Raw genomic sequence first — 22,899 nt, forward strand, 5'->3', positions numbered from 1 at the left:
GATGGGACAATGACAAGTTTAAATCCCCACCTGATCTGCTGCTCAAAGTCACTTCCATTTTCCCGGTCAATTTCCCAAGTTTCAGGAAACTCATGTTGCTCCAGAAATATTTGGTTATGGTCCGACAGGTTTAATTGGAAACACCAGCTTTCGGGGCTTCCAAATAAATCTGTTGGACTATAATCTGATGCTGTATGATTTTTAACTTTGTCCACCCAGTACAACACGGGCACCTCCACATCAGGAATATTTGGATTGACTGTGAGAGACGTCAATCAGAGAGCCCACCCACTCTGCCCATTGTCTCCTCTTCCTCTTCCAGAGCTGGTTCACTTCCTATAGGGACTGAAAACCAAGTGAGGAGATGGTGAGTGAAGGAGCAGCTTTTATACAAATTGTATCCCATAATATCCACACCAATCTTCTGGCAGTCTGACTATCCTGTGGGCAGTCAGGGGTGGAAATGTCCCTTATGCTGTGTGAGAAGATCCAGCTGAGAGAGCGGTTTACTCGGTGCTTTGTGCTGAACTGTTTGACTGGAGCTGTGTGTTGGATATTGAGTGTGTTTATTGGAAGCATTTCCCTCTGATTTCCAAGCTGAGCTTTGTTAATGGCTCATTCCTGAATATGGGAAGGTGAGGTGTCATTATCTGGCAGGTGCTGAGTCTGTGAGGATTCTTATTGATTTCCTGTTGTCCAGATGTGTGTGGGTGTTGGGAACTGGTTATTGTCGTGTGGACTGTGAATGGTCAGTTATAGAATTACATAGCACAAAAACAGACCTTTCAGTCCAACTCATCTGAGCTAACCAGCCATCCCAATCTGACCTAATCCCATTTGCCAACATTTGACCCAAATGCCTCTAAACCCTTCCTATTCATATACCAATGTCAGATGCCTTTTAATTGTTGTAATTGTACCAGCCTCCACCACTCCCTCTGGCAGCTTGTTCGATACATGCACCACACGCTGCGTGAAAAAGTTACCACTCAGGTCTTTTTAAAACCTTTCCCCTCACCTTAAACCTATATCCCTCAGTATTCGATGTCCCTGTCCTAGGAAAAAGACCTCGGCTATTCATAACTGTCAATGCCCCTCATTATTTTATAAACCTCTGTAAGGTCACCCCTTGGTTTCTGACACTTTTTTACTTTGAGGTCTAGATGTTGCATCTCTTTCCAAACAAGGCTTGCATTTAGATAGAGCCTTTCATGACCACCAGACATCCTAAGGCACTTTCCAGCCAATAAAGTGTTCACTGTTGTACTGAATGGAAAATGGCTGCCGGTGTGCGCAATAACCTCCCACAAACAGCAATGTGAGAATGACATTGGTGCATTCTCACCAATCTGGTTTTGCTGATTTTAATTGAGGGGCTAATGTTGACCAGGACACAAAGATAACCTGCAGGCTGCATTACATTGAGTTCCTTGTCCCAGTCATTCCAAATACATCCTCACAATAATGTCCCTGAATGTTCCATTGTCACCATCCACCTTGAACCTTCATCAACAAACCATCATTTCATCACACTTGCTCTTGCACCAACTCACAGTACCTTAGACTTTCAATTCTTCAATATGGATCTCAGGAATTCATGTGCATAGTAACATACAGGCATCTCTTGCATAAACACTAGTCACCTTATGGCTGTAGATTGGCTTTCTTAGTGTTCAATCATTCTGTGCTTACTTGGAGGCTGCCAGCCTCTGTCCACTTCATATTGCTTTCTCAGCGTCCACTCATTGACTTCAGCACTGGCTAACAACCTTCCAGCCTCTTTGTGGGTCGTATTGCTTTATTAGCACTCACTATCTTTAATGTTCATAGAACATTACAGTGCAGCACAGGCCCTTCGGCCCTCAATGTTGCGCTGACCTGTGATGAAACCAATCTGAAGCCCATCTAACCTACACTATTCCATTTTCATCTGTATGTCTATCCAATGATCATTTAAATACCCTTAAAGTCAGCAAGTCTACTACTGTTGCAGGCAGACCATTCCACGCTCTGACTACTCTCTGAGTAAAGAAACTACCTCTGACATCAGTCCCACATCTATCACCCCTCAATTTAGATTAGATTAGATTTCCTACCGTATGGAAACAGGCCCTTTGGCCCGACAAGTCCACACCAACCCTCCGAAGAGTAACCCACCCTGACCCTTCCCCGACCCTACATTTACCCCTGACTAATGCACCCAACACTACGGGCAATTTAGCATGGCCAATTCACCTGACCTGCACATCTTTGGATTGTGGGAGGAAACTGGAGTACCCGGAGGAAACCCACGCAGACACGGGGAGAATGTGCAAACTCCACACAGATAGTTCCCTGAGGTTGAAATTGAACCTGGGTCTCTGGCGCTGTGAGGCAGCAATGCTAACCATTAATCCACTATGCCACTCAATGAGAAACAGAGAGAGGTTTTAAAGCTGTGTTCCCTCATGCTAGCCATCACCATCCAAGGAAAAAGGCTCTCTCTGTCCACTCTATCGAACCATCTGATTATCTAATGTGTCTCAATTAAGTCACCTCTCAACCTTCTTCTCTCTAAGGAAAATAGCCTCAAGTCTCTCAGCCATTCCTCGTAAGACCTTCCTTCCATACCAGGCAACATCCTAGTAAACCTCCTCTGAAGGGTCTCCTCTGAGGGTCGGTGTGGACTGGTTGGGCTGAAGGGCCTGTTTCCACGCTGTAGGGAATCTAATCTAAACCCCTTCCAAAGCTTCCACATCCTTCATATAATGTGGTGACCAGAACTGTACGCAATCCTCTAAGTGTGGCCGCACCAGACTTTTGTACAGATGTAACATGACCTCATGGCTCCGAAACTCAATCCCTCTACCAATAAAAGCTAACACATCGTATTCCTTCTTAACAACCCTATCAACTTGGGTGGCAACATTTAGGGATCTATGTACATGGACACCAAGATCTTTCTGTCATCTACACGACCAAGAATTTTACCATCAGCCCAGTACTCTATATTCCTGTTACTCCTTCCAAAGTGAACCACCTCACACATTTCCACATTAAGCTCCACTTGCCAATCTCTCAGCCAAGATCTACAGCTTATCTATGTCCCTCTGTAACGGACAACATCCTTTGGCATTATCCTTAGTGTCATTCGCAAATTTACTAACCCGTCCTTCTCTGCCCTCATCCAGGTCATTGTGCCCCTGTGGCTTGTATTGCTTGTTAGTGCAGAGGGAGAAGCAGTCAGCTTGTCACAGTGGGGAGCAATGAACAGTCAAGGGGAGGCTTACAGCACCCTACTTACTCAATGACAGACCTGGGGCATGTTTCAGCAGCTTACGTGGCAAACTCATTGTATATGCTTCAAGTCAATGGTCATGTATGAAAGTCAAATGGGAGCAGTCCTGGTGAGGTGAAGATCAGGAACAGATACTACCACAATCAGCCAAGAAACTTGTATTATTACAGTCCAGGGCTTTGATCACATTCTGTCAGACACTTGGTCCTCCCAGAATTTGGGGATCTAAGACCTGAAGCTGAAGAGGACTCAGTCCAGGGATTACAGGCAGGTTAGTCTGGGTGCTGTAGAGACATGAATCTGGTGGGGTGGAACTCTTTTTTCTGACATTGAGACAATGTGATGCATAAGCAGGAGAGGCAGAGGAAATGCAGAGTGCAGGAAGGGTTTGCAGTGTGGGGTTGGTGAGAACGCACATGATACGTGCAATATTGAGAGTTGTATTCCATGAACCTTGGAGACAGGCATATGGAGTAGCAGAGTTAGATTAAGTAGTGACCCTGTGAGTGCAAGATGGCTGAGAAGATCATTTGTTTTCCTCATATACTGCTGGTGTCCCTTTGTACCGGGATGCATCACCAACACAGGCTGCAGTTTGCATTCAGGCTGGCCTGGGGCTGGCTGTGTGGTCTCCTGTGGTCCATCACTGCCTTCCACTCCACCACCCCATCCAGCAACACCTACCTGTCCCTGTCTGTGAAGCGGGTGCTGCTGGGCCATGTCCCAGATAATAACAGTCAAACTCCACAGAATGAAGGCCAGTTCTTGCTTTGGAGTGTCTGAAGTGGGTGAAGCATCAGTGCATGAACACGAGAAGGTCACAGCAGTGGGGAGCACTTCTACCTCTCTGGTTGTGTGATTCTTTGAGAAAGGCGCCCAACAGACCAGTTGCATAATCAAGAGGAGAAGTGTGGGAAACAATGAAAAATGTTACCCTGAGCCATGGCAGATTGGGAGCCAGGAACCTCACTTGACAAAACCTCTTAACTGAAAGACGGAAAATTCACACTTCTGTTCCCTTTCCCTGTTTTACAGAAGGATTGCACTGTATTAAACCAGAGCGGATAGACATATCCTGACCCTCACTCAAAGAACAACTGCATAACTGTGGGCAAACATCCAGTCCTTTTGCAGTGTTGCTCAACACAGAGGAGGTTGGGCAGTGAAACCATCTGCAAATCAGTCAGGTCAGAGGAGATTTGACATATCATCAGATCTGAAACTGGTCAGTGCTGTGGAGCCTTCCAACAGAACCAACCTTTCTGAAAGTTTGGCTGTGAGTGATTGGTCAGGGTGAAGCTGGGAAGAAGTGTGAGTCTCCCCAAGTGTGGTGAGAGTCATTGAGGCTCATGACTCATTCTTACATGTCAAAAGCTAGTCAGGTGTGAGATGTGTGAGGACAGATCCACAGGCTCATAAAATTTCTGAACAAGGTGCATCTTTAGAGCGACATGGAGGCAAAACCATTCAAGTGTGACATCTGTGGACAAGTTTTCACAGAGTCATCAACACTCAAGAAACACAAACACATCCACACTAGAGAAAAGCCTTTTACATGTGAAGTGTGTGACAAACTATGCTCTCGTAGATCGACCTTGCTTGAACACCAGCGCATTCATACTGGGGAGAAACCATTCACATGTGAGGTTTGTGACAAATCATTCTCTCATTCATCAACTCTTCGTGCACACCAGCGCATTCACACTGGGGAGAAGCCCTTCATTTGCAAACTCTGCAACAAATCATTTTCACGTATATCAACCCTCCTTGAACATGAACGCACTCACACGGGAGAAAAGCCATTCAGATGTGATGTGTGCAATAAATTGTTCTCCCACTCATCATCCCTTCGTGCTCACCAACGCACTCACAGCAGGGAGAAGCCATTCGCATGCGAAGTGTGTGACAAATCATTCTCCGATTTATCAACCTTCCGCAGACATCAACGCGTTCACACAGGAGAGAAACCATTCACGTGCAATGTGTGTGACACATCATTTTCACAGTCATCAAGCCTCCGTGCACACCAACGTGTTCACACAGGAGAGAAACCATTCACATGTGAGGTATGTGATAAATCGTTTCCACAGTTAACATGCCTACGGGTACACCGTGCTGTGCACACAGGAGAGAAACCATTCAGATGTGAAGTGTGTGACAAAGCCTTCACGTGTTCATCAAGCCTCCTGGTCCATCAGACAACCCACACAGGGGAGAAACCCTTCAAGTGTGAGATCTGCAAAAAAGGGTTTGCAATATCAACAAGGCTCCTAAAACACCGGAGGATTCACACAGGGGAGAGACCTTTCAAGTGTGAGGTCTGTGACAAAACCTTTGGACAGTTATCAACCCTCATGCAACACCGACTTATACACACTGGAGAGAACACATTCACAGGTGAGAAACCCTTCAAGTGTGGGGTTTGTGATAAAGCTTTTCGGATATCTTCAAGGCTGCTGAGACACCAGAGGATTCACACAGGGGACAAACCATTCAAGTGTGAGATCTGTGAGGTGGCTTTCAGTCAATCTTCCAATCTCTTGACACATCAGACAATACACACAGGGGAGAAGCCATTCACTTGCAAGGTGTGTGACAAGTCATTCTCACGATTATCAAACCTGCGTGTACACCAACGCATTCACACAGGAGAGAAACCATTCACATGTGAGGTGTGCAACAAATCCTTCTCACGGTCATGGTACCTCCTTCTCCATCAGAGGATCCACACAGGGGAGAAACCCTTCAAATGTGAGGTTTGTGAAAAAAGCTTCAGACAGTCATCGACTCTCATGCAACACCGACTAATTCACACTGAAAAGCCGTTTACATGCATGTAACACTTCAGGTGTGAGGGTTATAATGAAGCTTTGTGATGCATTTGACATTTTTGTTTTAACTCTTGTCTGCAACTGATGTACATGTTATTGTTGCATCTTTGTTAAAAGATTTTTTGGAGCAATCATTTAAAAAATGATACTATGACCAATGACCTGATTGGCTTCCTGATCAATCCACTGTATAAACATTGAGTGGATAATGTCTCCACTCATCTTACAACATGTTTGTTTCAATAAAAGGCAATGGGAAATGTTTGTGGAGGGGCCCTGAACCTGAGGAATTACTTTGAGATAGACATTTTTTTTAATGATAAGAGGATTAATGGGGTTATGGGGAGTGGGCAGAAAAGTGAAGTTGAGGCCAAGATGAGATCAGCTATGATGGTATTAAATGGCAGAGCAGGCTCTGCACCTAATTTTTATGTTCTTGTGTGACCCTGGCAGCAACTCTAATCCTTGTTCATGAAACAATACATCTGGAGTTAGACTTGAACCTCCAACCTTGCTCTTTAAGTCAGAAGGTTGTGGGTTCAAGTCTTGCTCTCTGACTCCAGTGCAAAACGTCCTGGCTGACACTCCAGTGCAGTAAGGGGGGGGGAGATGGAAAAGATTACACAGATAGGGAGGGGCAGACCTGCACATAAAGCAGAAAAAAGTACTGTAAGGATTGTCTTTTTATTTTCATGCTTTTTAAAATTATGGTCTGAAATGAGTAGGAATTGTTTTGAAATCAGTGTTTTAAAGGTTTGCTGCATGTTCTAAAAAGCGATTAACCTGACACTTACGGCATGCATTGTGCTTGTACAGCTGTTTGAACAAGCGATAGTTGAAGTGGTTGCAGATAAACAGGAACCAAGGAATTGCATTGGTCCATGGACTAGTAACCAGTTATCAAAGACAAAAATGTGTGATTGGTTCTTGGGTAACTAACACCTCTGGGCTGGGAACAAGTTAGAAGTGATTTGACATCTACCGGCACAGAAGCTACGTCTATCTGCTTTCTGCATTAAAAACTTACTTTGAAGCTGAAGAAAACCAATTTATCATTCCTATCGCAGTTGTCACGACTGATAAGCTGCAACTTTTTAACTGATAAGTCAGAGACCTGGCAAGCAACCACCTTTTATCTCTTGCAAACCAGTGGATGTATTTGAAGAAAGACAACCGGAAAGCAATGTTCTGACCAGCAAATAAAACATAGGAATGGCTCAAACTCTCCAGAATAGAAACCACAGAATTACTCCATAGTTCTCCTTTGCCACAACCTGTTTTTCCTTGACTGTTTGTTCTCTGCGTGTGTATGGAAGGTGGAGTTATTGTGATTAGGATTTCATTTTATCATGTTATTTGCTGATGGTTTATAATTGTTTTATCTATAACCAAAATCTAATTACTTGTATTAAATAGTAATTCTTCTTCAGTACAGAAGCTTGGTCCATTCTTTCTATCAAACTGGATCTGCCAATCAGGTAAACTGGGAAACATTGTGTACTTATATTCAAGTGTTTAAATTTTGTGACAATTTCAGGAGCACTGGAGCTAAATTTCCACTGGTCTACCTCAGTGAAACATGACAGTATTATCTTTATTATTCACCGCATGGTATGTAAGTTGGATTTGAGCTCAGTTGAGATAACATAAAGGATAAGTAACTGAAGACATTGCCGAGTTTCAAGCTAAGAGGAAGAAATCTACAGTGGTCCTCAGAAAGCCTTGTGTCAGAAAGCAGTCAGCAGGGGTTAGCTTGGAAGTTAAGAAGGCAACGTGACTGTGTCGCTGAGGCATCTATAGTACTGAAGTATTAAACAAAATTTGGAGTGTCACATAGCGAAAATGCTAATGAAAGCATCCTTATAAAAATACCTCAAAGAATACCTGGAGCACTGATGAGAATTTTCACTGGAGTGTAGGAGGTTAAGGGGTGACCTTGCAGAGGTTTATAAAATAATGAGGGGTATAAGGTGAATGGCAGTTGTCTTTTCTCTAAGGTGGGAGATTTCAAGACTAGGGAGTGTATATTTAAGGTGAGAGGAGAAAGATTTTTTAAAAACATGAGGAGCGATGTTTTTACACAGAGTGGTTCGTGTGTGAAATGACTTTCATAGGAAGTGGTGGATGTGAGTAAAATTACAATGTTCAGTAGACATTTGGATAAGTGCATGAATAAGGAATGTTTGGAGAGGTATGGGTCAAGCACAGGCAGGTGGGATTAACCTAGTTTGGGATTATATGTCGACATGGACTGGTTGGACCAAATAGTCTGTTTCCGTGCTGTATGACTCTATGACATCACATTATCAAAGAGCATAGGTGTTATAGTGGCCCAGTGCATAGGCTCCGTTGTTAGCACTGCTGCCTGACAGCGCTGGGGACCCGGGATTCCACCCTCAGGTGATTGTCTGTGTGGAGTTTGCACATTCTCCCTCTGCATAGGTTTCCTCCGTGTGCACCCTCAGACAAAAACGTGCAGGCTAGGTGGATTGGCCATACTAAATTGTCCATTGTGTCCAGGGATGTGCAGGCTAGGTGGATTAGCTATGGGAAATACAGGGTTGCAGGGATATAGGGAGGGGGTAGATCTGAGTCAGATGCTTTTTCAGAGGGTTGGTATGGACTCGATGGTCTGAATGGCATACTTCCACGCTTTAGGGATTCCATGATCCCTATATCCTGCCCAATATGGATCACATTCACTGTCACAATGACAGCTTATTTAGTTGTTATCACATTGGAGTTTTGAACTTGCTGTACAGAAACCGGGCCACATTTTCTGTCTTAACAACTAAATACAATTCATTGGCTGGAAAGTGATTTCATAGTTTATGGAAGTTGATATTTTTATGCCAATCTTGAATCCTCAGGGAAATGTTATGCTTCCTATGAATGGGAAGGGATAAAAATGTTAGTGGAGAAAATATACCAGCTCACAGTGATATTGGTCAATGTATTGTGTATAGTACTCTTACCTTGGATCTTGAATATTTCAGGTGAATAGGAACACAGCATGCTGACAAATCAGGAAGTTTTAGTTAAGCTGAAAAACTGATTTTTTTATGAATTATAAATCTGTACAGGTAATAGATGAAACACCAGATAAAGCACACAATTTTCAGCTGCTATCAAATACTGAATCATTCAAAGTCACATAACACTTGAAAATTACTCACGTTTGTTTCTAGAATATGAAATGAATCTTGGAAGACCGTAAAGTGAACATGCCACTTTGTTATTACATCAAGGTTTGATGGGCTGAGGAAACTCAGGTCCGTACAGACTCACTCCCACTCCCTCACCATACTCAGGACAGTTGTACTCCAGAGAGGACAGTACAACCATTACCCATGGTATTAATCAAACATTCACCATCTGAAGTGGATCATCAAATACACATCACCAACTAAAGTAGGGGTCATTCTACATCTGGAGAGTTGGGTCACTTCACTAACACACAATGACATCAGGGGAAATTCTCAGACTACTACAAATGGTAGGTTTATTGTCTGGAAAGGGGATTAAGGGTTACAGAGTTGAGATGCGTAAATGCAGTTAAGATATAAATTTACCATGATTTAACTGAATGACGCAACAGGCTGATGGGATTAGTCCTGTTCCTACATTACTTAATTTCCTCTGGCTTATAGTCTCCACTTTCATCACCAGGAACAATTGGTCAGTGTCATCCTCTTCAACATTTACTTTGGTTTTGTCTTCACTAAAGAGGGCACAAATCACCTCCCAGAAATATTAGAGAATCAAGGATCTAGTGAAAGAGCAAAACTGAAAGAAACCAGTATTAATAAGAACATAGTGCCAGGGAAATTAATGGGGTTAAAAGCTGACAAATCACCAAGGCCTATACTCTACGTCCCAGAGTACTAAATGAAGTGGCCCTGAAAATATTGAATATGTTGGTTTTCATCTTCCAAACTTCTGTGGACTCTGAAGCAGTTACTACAATGACAAATTAAATCCCACTATTTAAGAAGGAAGAGAAAATACTGAATTACAAACCAGTTAGCCTAACATCAGTAGTCGTGAAAATACTAGAGTCTATTATAAAAGATTTGATAATACATTTGGAAAACAATAATGGGATTGGACAAAGCCAGAATGTGTTCATAAAAGGCAAATGATGCTTATCAAAGCTAGTGGAGTTTCTTTTGAGGATACAGCTGGTAGACTAAATGAGGGAGAACCAGTGGATATGGTGTATTTGAATTTTTAGAAGGCTTTTGATAAGGTCCTTCATAAGAGGTTCATAGAATTAAAGCATATGGAATAAGGTTTAATATATTGGCATGCAGTAAGAATTGGTTGACACACACAAATCAGAATGGAAAAAAATGGGTATTTTACCAAGTGACAGGCACTGACTAGTGGAGTACTGGACGGATCAGTGCTTAGATCCCAGCTGTTCACAAAACAGATAAATTAACTGGATAAGGAAATTAAATGCAACATTTTCAAGTTTGCTCAGGATACAAAACTTGATGGGATTATGAAATGTGAAGAGCATGCAAGGAAACTGCAAGGTGATTTAAACAAGTTGATAAGTGGATGAATATGTGCCAGATAAAGTACAACATGACTAAATGTGAATGTGTACACTTTAGCATGAAAAACAAAAAGGAAGAGTATTATTTAAATAGGGACATATTGGGAACTGTGAATGTAAAAGGGGATCTGATTGTTCAATTGAAGAAGGCACACAGCATCAAGCGGTTTAGAAGGCAAATAGTATACTGGCCTTCATGACAAGAGGCCTTGAGTTCTGAAATAGGGGTGTCATACTGCAATTATACAGAGCCTTGGTGAGACCGAATCTGGAGTAATTTATCTGTTTTTGTCTCCCTTCCTCAGAAAGGATATGTTTGTCATTGAGGGAATGCAATGGAGATTCACGAGACTAATAGTGGGATTTCAGGACTGCCTATAAGACATTGGTTGGATTGGGCCTATATTCACGTGATTTTAAAAGCGTGAGAGAAGATTGAAAAACACAAAATTCTACCAGGGCTAGGCAGACTAGATGATGGTGGATGTTTTCCCCTCTTTGAGGAGTCTAGAACTAGGGTGTCTGAGCGTCCAGTTGGGTGCTTTTGCTTGGTTACATCATTAATCCCATGTACCAGACAGTCTGTCAGTATCTCATTAAGAGTTAAACCAAAGACACATGCCTCTGCCAGTCATCCTAATGTTGTCAAAAATCCAGATACCAATTCCTTTGGTTCTTGAATTGCCGAGTAAAACCGATAGCGTCGATTATTGAAAATTTTCAAGGTGTTCGGTTATCCCATTCAGACCAGCTAGCCGAACATCTTTGGTGGACAAATTGTTCGAGTCTATACTCTCAGTTTTTCAGTTATTCAGGAACAGCCAGCATAGATTGATGACAGATATATCATGCCTGACAAACCTCATTGATTATTTTCAAGAGATGACTAAGCTACTGGCTACGGGAATGTCCGTGGTTGTTTATATGGACTTCCAAAACGTAAAGGAAGAATAATGGGTAGGTACTCAAATTGGCAGGATGTGACCAGTCGTGTCCTGCAGGATCTGTGTTAGGGACTCAATTATTTACAATATTTATTAACAACTTGGATAACGGCATAGAAGGTTATATCTCCTTATTTGCTGATGACCAAAAGTTAGGTGACACTGTAGATGGTGTCGATGATAGTGTCGATAAGTGAATAGGTAAAATGGCAGATGGAGTTCAATGTAGGCAAGTGTGAGGTTTTTCATTTTGGATCAAAAAAGGAGAATTCAGGCTACTATGAAGTCAAATGTCCACAGGATGTCCATAGATTTGGGGGTTCAGGTGCAGAGATCTTTAAAATGTTACAAACAGATGCAGAAAATAATCAAGAAAGCTAATGGAATGCTGGCCTTAGTATCTCGAGAAATGAAGGACAAGGATGCAAAAATTAAGCTGCACTTATACAAAACCACTTGGACAACTGTGAGCAGATCTGGGCACTAGATCTTAGGAAGGATATAATAGCTTTGGAGGGAGTACAATGTTGATTTATAAGAATGATATCTGGATTTTAAGGAGAAACTATACAAATTAAGTCTGTTTTATCTAGAATTTATAACTTAAGGGATGACTGGGAGAGACCATATCACAGTAGAAAACAACATATCGTAGGGAGCAAGAGCAAACGTCACTGCCAGATACTGGCTAAACTCAGGGGTTTCCAAAATGAAGATTAGATTAGATTGATTAGTGTGAAAACAGGCCCTTCGGCCCAACAAGTCCATACTGAACCTCCAAAGAGCAACCCACCCCCCCTACATTTACCCCTTCACCTAACACTACGGGAAATTTAGCATGGCTAATTCACCTAACCTGCACATTTTTGGACTGTGGGAGGAAACCCACGCAGACACGAGGAGAATGTGCAATCTCCACACAGACAGTTGTCTGAGGCGGGAATTGAACCCAGGTCTCTGGCGCTGTGAGGCTGCGGTGCTAACCACTGTGCCATCGTGCTGCCCACATTGTTGGAGAAAGTCATGTCCGGTGGCCAGGATTGGATGCAGACCGAGTTGCATTGGTGGACAGTGCCCAGAATGCCAACAAGGACAGAAATTACCACCAGTAGCTTCCTCCACTTTCATGGTAGTGGCCTGGTAAACCCTGGGCTTGGTCACACATTGACTTTGTGGGTCCTTTCATGAGCTCAATGCTCTTAGTCATTGTGGACGCCCACTCAAAGTGGTTGGTGCCGTGGAGAAAATGTAGAGAAGCAGGAGATGCAGAGAGTTCTTCAAGAAGTTGGTCTTTTATTTACAAACAAAAAACCATGACACCAAGAAAGCAGATTCTCGAATGCCCACGGACCTCAGGGTCTGTGGTTTTTAACTTTTTTTTATCATGTTTCTGTTAGCATATCAGCATGTCCAACTATATTAATCAAAGGAGAAAGTGAGGACTGCAGATGCTGGAGATCAGAGCTGAAAATATGTTGCTGGAAAAGCGCAGCAGGTCAGGCAGCATCCAAGGAACAGGAGAATCGACGTTTCGGGCATAAGCCCTTCTTCAGGATTCCTGAAGAAGGGCTTATGCCTGAAACGTCGATTCTCCTGTTCCTTTGATGCTGCCTGACCTGTTGCGCTTTTCCAGCAACACATTTTCAGCTATATTAATCACAGTACCTCACTCTAGCTACACATTAAACCAGTGATGTTAGTTTCCATTATCTCTTTAGTTGTACATTCTACTTAATGTTATTCTAATGTTACAGTTAGATATTTATTACTAACTCTTTGCAACAATGGTCTTTCATTCTAGACCAATCTGTCATGATAGATATTTAGCTATTCCATCCATTACAATAGTCTCCTGTCTCAAGCTGACTCGACTATTAGTTAGATATTTTAATGTCATGTCCCAAATATGTATGGTCCCAATCCTGTCATAATAACACTTAACAGGAAAACTAGCTCTACTAACTGTTATCTCATCTCGCCATAGTGACCTTTCAGCCTTAACCTTACTCTGCTAATTGATGTAAGAGCATTCCACTATTCTCATCCCATCCCATCCTGCCTTCCACAGACCACAGATTGCCAGTGGTCTTCATGCTTTAACCCTTCCCATGCTTTCATGCTCTTTATTTTCCATACTGGCCGCACAAAATGTTAATTTCTCAAACATTGCAATACATAGACTCCCAGAGTCGTTGGTCACAGATAACGGGCTGGATGCTCAGATACAATTGTCCCATGGCCTCAAACCCTTCCTATCTCTGTCACATCTAGCCCTATTTCCCTACCTAACCGTGGTCAAAATACTGAGGTCTCCATTTGAGATTTACTCAAAGGCCATGCTTCTATTTTCAGGGGCTCCTTAGAGCTGAAGTTTGAAGAAATTTGAGAAATCAAACTAGTCTGGAAGCAGCAGTTTCCTGGAATGTAGGCCTCTTCAACACATCAAAAGTCATCCTAACAGAGACAGTCAGAAAAGGCCTATCCTCAGACAGACACTTCTGTAGCAGAGACATTGAAAGAAATCATAAGGGGGACAGAACAAAATTGTACATACTCCAGAACAGGTTTTCTTCTCTACTCCAAACCTCTCTACATTAAGCTTTACTCACAACATAATTTACCAAATAATGGACTAACATTAAAAAAAGTTGCAAAATCATAATTAAATAAATTACACTGTAACTGTGTAAAGTGAGTATTTTTGAATGTTGGTCATAGCTTCTCTCTCTCTCTCTTTCTGTCCTGCCCCAAGCCACATCCCCACCACTTCCAAACTTCCTCAATGTCTGTCTCTATTCCAGTCCTCTCTCTATCTCATTCTGTACTTCTCATCTGCACATTCCCTCTGATCTTTTTCTCTCTATTTCTTTCTTCACTGGTTCTACTACCATTCTCAAGACACAATGGCTTCTGCATAAGCAGGAACTTGTATATGTACAGATGTCTTCGTTGGTGATGTTTGGTGATTGGGTCAAAGATTACTATGACTTTCTTGAATCAATGGGACGGATGGTGGGAGAGGTTTGAGACAGACCCTGCTGAGACAGACAGTGCTTTGGAACGGCAGCTCTCCCTGTGTGAGTCCTGGAGGGGAAACAACACAGACAGCCCTCAGTAAGCAGGTGACCCAGCTCTGAGTCCATTTAGAGAGTGAAGGAAGAGGTGAAACAATCTTGTCACAAGTCACATTGGAAAGGCTACTCTGCCATGTAGGTTCACTGATATTCCAGAATTCACTGACAGGTTTTCTCCCCTGTGTGAACGTGCTGATGCATCAGGAGACATGCCGATGTGAAAGCCTTATCACACACTTCACACATGAATGGTTTGTTACCAGGATGGATGGATGTTCCTTCAAGAGGTGAAAGAAAGAGCTGACAGGTTTGTCAGAAACAGTACACCTGAGGAATCTTTCTCTGTGCAAATCTCCGCATTGGACAGGAGGTTCCAAAACTTTGAAAATGATTTATCCCACTTGAGCAGCTTGTCCGTCGTGTGAATGTGTTGATATGTGTGGAAAATCGATGAGTGCAAGAAGGAGTTGTTGTACACCTCACTCTTGAAGGGTTTCTCCCTTTTGTGAATCCACTAAAGTATCAGGAATGCAGAGGATTTGATGAAAGACAAAGCTCACATTTGATTTTTTTTTCCACTCAGTGAGTGCTCTGGTCCTTCAGGAGTGTCAAAGATGTCACAAAGCTTTATCTCAAACCTCACACATGTATGTTTTTTCCACTATGTGAACGTTGGTGTACATAGAGGGGAATGAATTGTTCCACACCATGCTCTTAAGTGGTTTCTGCCATGTGAACACGTTGGTGTTTGCAGACGTGCGATGACTGTGAAAACAATTTGGTACACACCTCACACTTGAATGGTTTCTCCTCTGTATGAATGCGCTGGTGTCGGTGGAGGCTCGATAGCTGTGAGAATGATTTAACGCACACCTCACACCTGAAGGGTTTCTCCCCTGTGTGAACTGTCTGATGGACCAGGAGGCTCGATGATTGTGCAAAGGCTTTGTTGCACACCTTGCACCTGAATGGTTTCTCTCTTGTGTGAATGCATTGGTGTCGAAGGAGGTTTGAGGGCCACAAGAATGACTTGTCACACACTTTACACCGAAATGGTTTCTCCCCTGTGTGGATCCTCTGATGTATTAGAAGACTTGTTGATGTTACAAAAGCTTTACTGCAAACCTCACATCTGAATAGTTTCTTTCCTGTGTGGGTGTGTTGATGCCTGCGGAGGGTTGATGAATCCAAGAATGATTGGTCACATTTCTCACATGTGAATGGCTTTTCCCCTGTGTGAATACGGCTGTGTTTGCGGAGGGTTGATGAGTCTGAGAACGACTTGTCACATACATCACATGTGAATGGTTTCTCCCCAGTGTGAATGCGTTGGTGGATCTGGAGGCTGATTAACTGCAAGTATGATTTGTCACACAATTCGCATGGGAAGGGTTTCTCACCCGTGTGAATAAATTGATGTTTGCGCAGAGTTCCTGAGTGTGAGAATGATTTGTCACACACCTCACATGTGAACGGCTTCTCCCCTGTGTGAATACGGCTGTGTACTAGGAGGGTTGATGAGGCTGAGAACGACTTTTCACATACATCACATGTGAATGGTTTCTCCCCAGTGTGAATGCGTTGGTGGATCTGGAGGCTGGTTAACTTCAAGTATGATTTGTCACACAATTCACATGGGAAGGGTTTTTCGCCCGTGTGAATAAATTGATGTTTACACAGGGTTCCTGGGCGTGTGAATGATTTGTCACACACCTCACATGTGAACGGCTTCTCCCCTGTGTGAATACGGCTGTGTACTAGGAGGGTTGATGAGGCTGAGAACGACTTGTCACATACTTCACATGTGAATGGTTTCTCCCCAGTGTGAATGCGTTGGTGGATTTGGAGGCTGGTTAACTGCAAGTATGATTTGTCACACAATTCGCATGCAAAGGGTTTCTTGCCTGTGTGAATAAGTTGGTGTTTGCGCAGGGTTCCTGAGCGTGAGAATGTTTTGTCACACACCTCACATGTGAATGGCTTCTCCCCTGTGTGAATGCGTTGGTGGATCTGCAGGTTCGTTAACCGTGAGAATGATTTATTGCACAACTCACATATGAATGGTTTCTCCCCTGTGTGAATCCGCTGGTGTCTACGGAGGGTTGATAAGCCTGAGAAAGATTTGTCACAGAGCTCACATGAGAATGGTTTCTCTCCTGTGTGAAAATGTTGGTGCACATGAAAGTCAGATAAGTTTAAGAATGATTTGCTGCACACATTGCATGTAAATAGCCTCTCTCCTGTATGAATCGTTTGATGCATTAGCAGCTTTGTCGATGTTGCAAAAGCTTTATTGCAAACCATACACTTAAAGGGTTTCTCCCCTGTATGGACTGTCCGATGGACCTTGAGACTTGATGACCGTGTGAATGCTTTATCACACACCTCACACGTGAATAGCTTCTCCGCAGTGTGAAAGTGTTGGTGTTTCTGGAGCATTGCTAATTGTGCAAAGACTTGGTCACACACTTGACACTTGAAATGTTCCTTTTCCATGTAGCTGTACAACAGATACACCTTGTGTTTTAGGAGATCTTTATGAGCCCATAGAGCACTCTGCATACACCTCACACTTTAACAGTATCTCACCTTTAGGAGTGAGTCAGTAGTTCATGAAGCTCAATGAATGACTGAAGCTCTCACCACACTTGGAGCCACTCACACTTCTTCCCAGCCTCACCCTGACCGATCACTCACAGCCGAACCTTGAGAAAGGTTGGTCCTGATGGAAGGCTCAACACCACTGACCGATTTCAGATCTGATGAGCATCAAAGCTCCCTGACCTGACCGATTTCCAGATGATGGTTTCACTGTCCAACATTCTTTGTGTTGAGCAATGCTTCAAAGGAACTCAATATATCTCCACAGTTTTGCAGTTGTTTCTTGGGTGATGGTCAGCATCTATCTGTGGTATCTATCATCTCTTTATTCTCTGGTGTAATATGGTGCAATTCTTCTCACTCCTTAGTTTAGAGACTGTTCCACAGTGAGTGGCAGTCTGCTCTTGCCTGTGCGAGGGATAAGGTATAAGTCCTTTCCTTTTCCTCACTTGACAGACACACACCATCTGTTTCCAGCACGGATCCTGGACAGTGACCAGGAGCTGACAATATGGCGAATTCGTTTTCTCTTTCCGGCACCTCTCTTCCCAAATGCTGTTGGGATGATGGAAATTATAATCAGGCAGTGTGTTAAAAGGCTATCACATGACAATGTGCTCAGTTCATGCCACAGATGTATGCCTTACATGTTAAACACAGTCAGAGGAAGTTATTTCAATGGAGATTTTGAAATTTCATCCACTTAGTTTCACCACATTGGACTAAAGGCTAAGGAAAAAATTGCTTCAGAGTAGCCAGTTGAAGGGTTCTGGTTTATTCTGAGAAATTAGAAACACTGTACTCACTCAGACTGCACATCCCAATTTCAGCACTCAGCCATAGCACTGGAGAAAAATGATTAAATCCAAGCCAGGCTTTTGGGAAAGGCCGAGGCCTTCAGGTAAAAATCTATGAAGAAAACATTAAAATAACTTCAATAAACGTGCCTCTCGGTATGCAGCTAAATTGTTATGTTCATGGTTTAACAGTCCTGAGATTGAGAGTTCAAATCCAACCACGGAAAGTTACATTGATAGAATTACAGTGAGAAACAGGCCATTGAGTCATACTACTTATATTCAGGAATGAGCCCGATTATATGTTTTTGGAGATAAATCTCTTGATTAAACTTAAAATATAAGCCATAGCTATTAATTTAACCTGGGGCAGTGTTTGTAGAGGAATAAGATGGTGTTATTTTCTAGGTCCTGTACATTGTGAAGGAACAAAAATGGCCTTTGCAGTGATATGTACTTCTTGTCAGATGTGAGAGTTTAAAGAAAATTTAAGGGTTACTGCGGATTATATCTGCCATAAATGCTGTTGGATGCGAATCTTATCAGATCGAGTGGATCGGTTGGAGAGACAGATAGAAGCGATGAGGAATTTGCAACACCAACAGTATGTGATGGATGGCAGTTATAGGAAGGGGGGAAAGTCTCAGATACAGTCACATAGATGGGTTAACTCCAGGAAGGGTGAGAGAGGTCAGCACGTAGGGCAGGAGTCTTTTGTGGACATACCCATTTCAAACAGGTATGCTGTTTTGGAAAATGTAGGGGGTGATGGATTCTCAGGGGAACATAGCACAAACAGCCAAGTTTCTGGTATTGAGACTGGCTCTAATGCTACGAGGGGTACGTTGGCTTCCAAGAGATTAATTGTGTTAGGGGATTCTGTAGTCCGAGGTACAGACAGACATATCTGTGGCCAGAAGAGAAAAAGCAGAATGGTGTGTTGTTTCCCTGGTGCCAGGATCAAGGATATCTCAGAGAGGGTGCAGAATGTTCTCACAGGGAAGAGGGGCCAGCGGGATGTCATTGTCCACATTGGAAGGGAAAAGGTTGAGACTCTGAAGGGACATTACAGAGAGTTCGGCAGAAATTTTAAAAATGAGATTCTCAAGGGTAGTAATATCTGGATTACTCCCACTTCTACGAGCCAGTGAGGGCAGGAATAGGAGGGTAGAGCAGATGAATGCATGGCTGAGGAGCTGGTGTTTGGGAGAAGGATTCACATTTTTGGATCATTGGAATCTCTTTTGGGGTAGAAGTGACCTGTACAAGAAGGACAGATTGCACCTAAATTGGAAGGAGACTGGCAGGGAAATTTGCTAGAACTGCTTGGGAGGATTTAAACTAGTAAGGTGGGGGCGGGGGAACCCAGGGAGATAGTGAGGAAAGAGATCAATCTGAGACAGTTCCAGCTGAGAACAGAAGTGAGTCAAACAGTCAGGGCAGGCAGGGACAAGGTAGGACTAATAAATTAAACTTCATTTATTTCAATGCAAGGGCCTACAGGGAAGGCAGATGAACTCAGGGCATGGTTAGGAACATGGGACTGGGATATAATAGCAATTATGGAAACATGGTTCACGGATGGGCAGGATTGGCAGCTTAATGTTCCAGGATACAAATGCTACAGGAAGGATAGAAAGGGAGGCAAGAGAAAAGGGGGAGTGGCATTTTTGATAAGGGATAGCATTACAGCTGTGCTGAGGGAGGATATTCCTGGAAACACATCCAGGGAAGTTATTTGGGTGGAACTGAGAAATAAGAAAGGGATGATCACCTTATCGGGATTGTATTATAGACCCCCAAATAGTCAGAGGGAAATTAAGAAACAAACTTTTAAGGAGATCTCAGCTATCTGTAAGAATAATAGAGTAGTTATGGTAGGGGATTTTTTCCAAACATCGACTGGGACTGCCATAGAGTTAAGGGTTTAGATGGAGAGGAATTTGTTAAGTGCGTACAAGACAATTTTCTGATTCAGTATGTGGATGTACCTACCAGAGAAGGTGCAAAACTTGACCTACTGATGGGAAATAAGGCAGGGCAGGTGACTGAGGTGTCAGTGGGGGAGCACTTTGGGGCCAGCGACCATAATTCTATTCATTTTAAAATAGTAATGGAAAAGAATGGACCAGATCTAAAAATTGAAGTTCTAAATTGGAGAAAGGCTAATTTTGACGGAATTAGGCAAGAATTTTCGAAAGTTGATTGGAGGCAGATGTTCGCAGGTTAAGGGACGGCTGGAAAGTGAGAAGCCTTCAGAAATGAGATAAAATGAATCCAGAGAAAGTATATTCCTGTCAGGGTGAAGGCAAGGCTGGTAGGCATAGGGAATGCTGGATGACGAAACAAATTGAGGGTTTGGTTAAGAAAAAGAAGGAAGCAGATGTCAGGTATAGACAGGATAGACCGAGTGAATCCTTATAAGAGTATCAAGAAAGTAGGAGTATACTTAAGAGGGAAATCAGGAGGGCAAAAAGGGAACATGGGATAATTTTGGCAAATAGAAGTAAGGAGAATCCAAAGGGTTTTTACAAATATATTAAGGACAAAAGGGTAACTAGGGAGAGAATAGAACCCCTCAAATATCAGCATCTAATGTGTGGAGCCACAGAAAATGGGGGAGATACTAAATGAATATTTTGCATCAGTATTTACTGCGGAAAAGGATATGAAAGATATAGTCTGTAGGGAAATAGATGGTGACATCTTGCAAAACGTCCAGATTACAGAGGAGGAAGAGCTGGATGTCTTGAAATGCTTCAAAGTGGATACATCCCCAGGACCTGATTAGGTGTACTCGAGAACTCTGTGGAAACCAAAGAAGTGATTGCTGGGCCTCTTGCTGAGATATTTGTATCATCGATAGTCACAGGTGAGGTGCCAGAAGACTGGAGGTTGGTAAACGTGGTGCCACTGTTTAAGAAGGGTAGTAAAGACAAGCCAGGGAACTATAGACCAGTGAGCCTGACCTCGGTGGTGGGCAACTTGTTGGAGGGAATCCTGAGGGACAGGATGTACATGTATTTGGAAAGGCAAGGTCTGATTCGAGATAGTCAACATGATTTTGTGCGTGGGAAATCATGTCTCACAAACTTGATTGAGTTTTTTGAAGAAATAACAGAGAAGATTGATGAGGGCAGAGCAGTAGATGTGATCTATATGGACTTCAGTAAGGCGTTCGACAAGGTTCCCCATGGGAGACTGATTAGCAAGGTTAGATCTCATGGAATACAGGGAGAACTAGCCATTTGGACACATAACTGCTCAAAGGTAGAAGACAGGGTGGTGGTGGAGAGTTGTTTTTCAGACTGGAGGCCTGTGACCAGTGGAGTGCCACAAGGATCGGTGCTGTGACCTCTGCTTTTTGCCATTTACATAAATAATTTGGATGCGAGCATAAGAGGCACAGTTAGTAAGTTTGCAGATGACACCAAAATTGGAGGTGTAGTGCACAGCGAAGAGGGTTACCTCAGATTACAACAGGATCTGGACCAGATAGGCCAATGGGCTGAGAAGTGGCAGATGGAGTTTAATTCAGATAAATGCGAGGTGCTGCATTTTTGGAAAGCAAATCTTAGCAGGACTTATACACTTAATAGTCAGGTCCTAGGGAGTGTTGCTGGACAAAGAGACCTTGGAGTGCAGTTCATAGCTCCTTGAAATGGAGTCGCAGGTAGATAGGACAGTGAAGAAGGCATTTGGTATACTTTCCTTTGTTGGTAAGAGTATTGAGTACAGGAGTTGGGAGCTCATGTTATGGCTGTACAGGACATTGGTTAGGCCACTGTTGGAATATTGCGTGCAGTTCTGGTCTCCTTCCTATCGGAAAGATGTTGTGAACCTTGAAAGGGTTCAGAAAAGATTTACAAGGATGTTGCCAGGGTTGGAGGATCTGAGCTACAGGGAGAGGCTGAACAGGCTGGGGCTGTTTTCCCTGGAGCGTCGGATGCTGAGGGGTGACCTTATAGAGGTTTACAAAATTATGAGGGGCTTGGATAGGATAAATAGGCAAAGTCTTTTCCCTGGGATCAGGGAGTCCAGAACTAGAAGGCATAGGTTTAGGGTGAGAGGGGAAAGATATAAAAGAAACCTAAGGGGCAACTCTTTCACGCAGAGGGTGGTACATGCATGGAATGAGCTGCCAGAGGATGTGGTGGAGGCTGGTACAATTGCAACATTTAAGAGGCATTTGGATGGGTATATGAATAGGAAGAGTTTGGAGGGATATGGGCAGGGTGCTGGCAGGTGGGACTAGACTGGGTTGGGATATCTGGTCGGCATGGATGGGTTGGACCGAAGAGTCTGTTTCCATGCTGTACATCTCTGTGACTCTATCAACAAAACTCAGTCTGGAAATCAGAGGGAAATGCTTCCAATAAACACACTCAATATCCAACACACAGCTCCAGTCAAACAGTTCAGCACAAAGCACCGAGTAAACCGCTCTCTCAGCTGGATCTTCTCACACAGCATAAGGGACATTTCCACCCCCTGACTGCCCACAGGATAGTCAGACTGCCTGAAGATTGGTGTGGATATTATGGGATACAATTTGTATAAAAGCTGCTCCTTCACTCACCATCTCCTCACTTGGTTTTCAGTCCCTATAGGAAGTGAACCAGCTCTGGAAGAGGAAGAGGAGACAATGGGCAGAGTGGGTGGGCTCTCTGATTGACGTCACTCACAGCCAATCCAAATATTCCTGGAGCAACACGAGTTTCCTGAAACTTGGGAAACTGACCGGGGAAATGGAGGTGATTTTGAGCAGCAGATCAGGTGGGGATTTAAACTTGTCATTGTCCCATCTGAAT

The 22,899-nt window shown here is 43.2% G+C and overlaps 2 protein-coding genes across 2 annotated transcripts; one reads left to right on the forward strand and one right to left on the reverse strand.

The window, feature by feature from the left end:
• Nucleotides 1-262: 262 nt before the first annotated feature.
• LOC140455622 (uncharacterized) lies at nucleotides 263-7,537 on the forward strand. The gene is made up of 2 exons (XM_072550564.1): nucleotides 263-367; nucleotides 4,313-7,537. The coding sequence occupies exon 2, from the start codon at nucleotides 4,729-4,731 to the stop codon at nucleotides 6,115-6,117; it is 1,389 nt and encodes a 462-aa protein (XP_072406665.1). The 5' UTR covers nucleotides 263-367; nucleotides 4,313-4,728; the 3' UTR covers nucleotides 6,118-7,537.
• A 5,713-nt stretch (nucleotides 7,538-13,250) lies between these two features.
• LOC140455612 (uncharacterized) lies at nucleotides 13,251-22,746 on the reverse strand. The gene is made up of 3 exons (XM_072550528.1): nucleotides 22,668-22,746; nucleotides 18,098-18,200; nucleotides 13,251-17,846 (listed from the first exon to the last, which is right to left on the reverse strand). The coding sequence occupies exon 3, from the start codon at nucleotides 17,250-17,252 to the stop codon at nucleotides 15,405-15,407; it is 1,848 nt and encodes a 615-aa protein (XP_072406629.1). The 5' UTR covers nucleotides 17,253-17,846; nucleotides 18,098-18,200; nucleotides 22,668-22,746; the 3' UTR covers nucleotides 13,251-15,404.
• Nucleotides 22,747-22,899: the final 153 nt, after the last annotated feature.

The sequence above is a fragment of the Chiloscyllium punctatum genome, chromosome 30 (genome assembly GCF_047496795.1).
Source record: "Chiloscyllium punctatum isolate Juve2018m chromosome 30, sChiPun1.3, whole genome shotgun sequence".
NCBI lineage: Eukaryota > Metazoa > Chordata > Chondrichthyes > Orectolobiformes > Hemiscylliidae > Chiloscyllium > Chiloscyllium punctatum.

Bases quoted from the DNA above. Each gene is read 5' to 3' on its own strand.
- LOC140455622 (XM_072550564.1), top strand. From the start codon at position 4,729: ATGGAGGCAAAACCATTCAAGTGTGACATCTGTGGACAAGTTTTCACA.
- LOC140455612 (XM_072550528.1), bottom strand. From the start codon at position 17,252: ATGCAGAGTGCTCTATGGGCTCATAAAGATCTCCTAAAACACAAGGTG.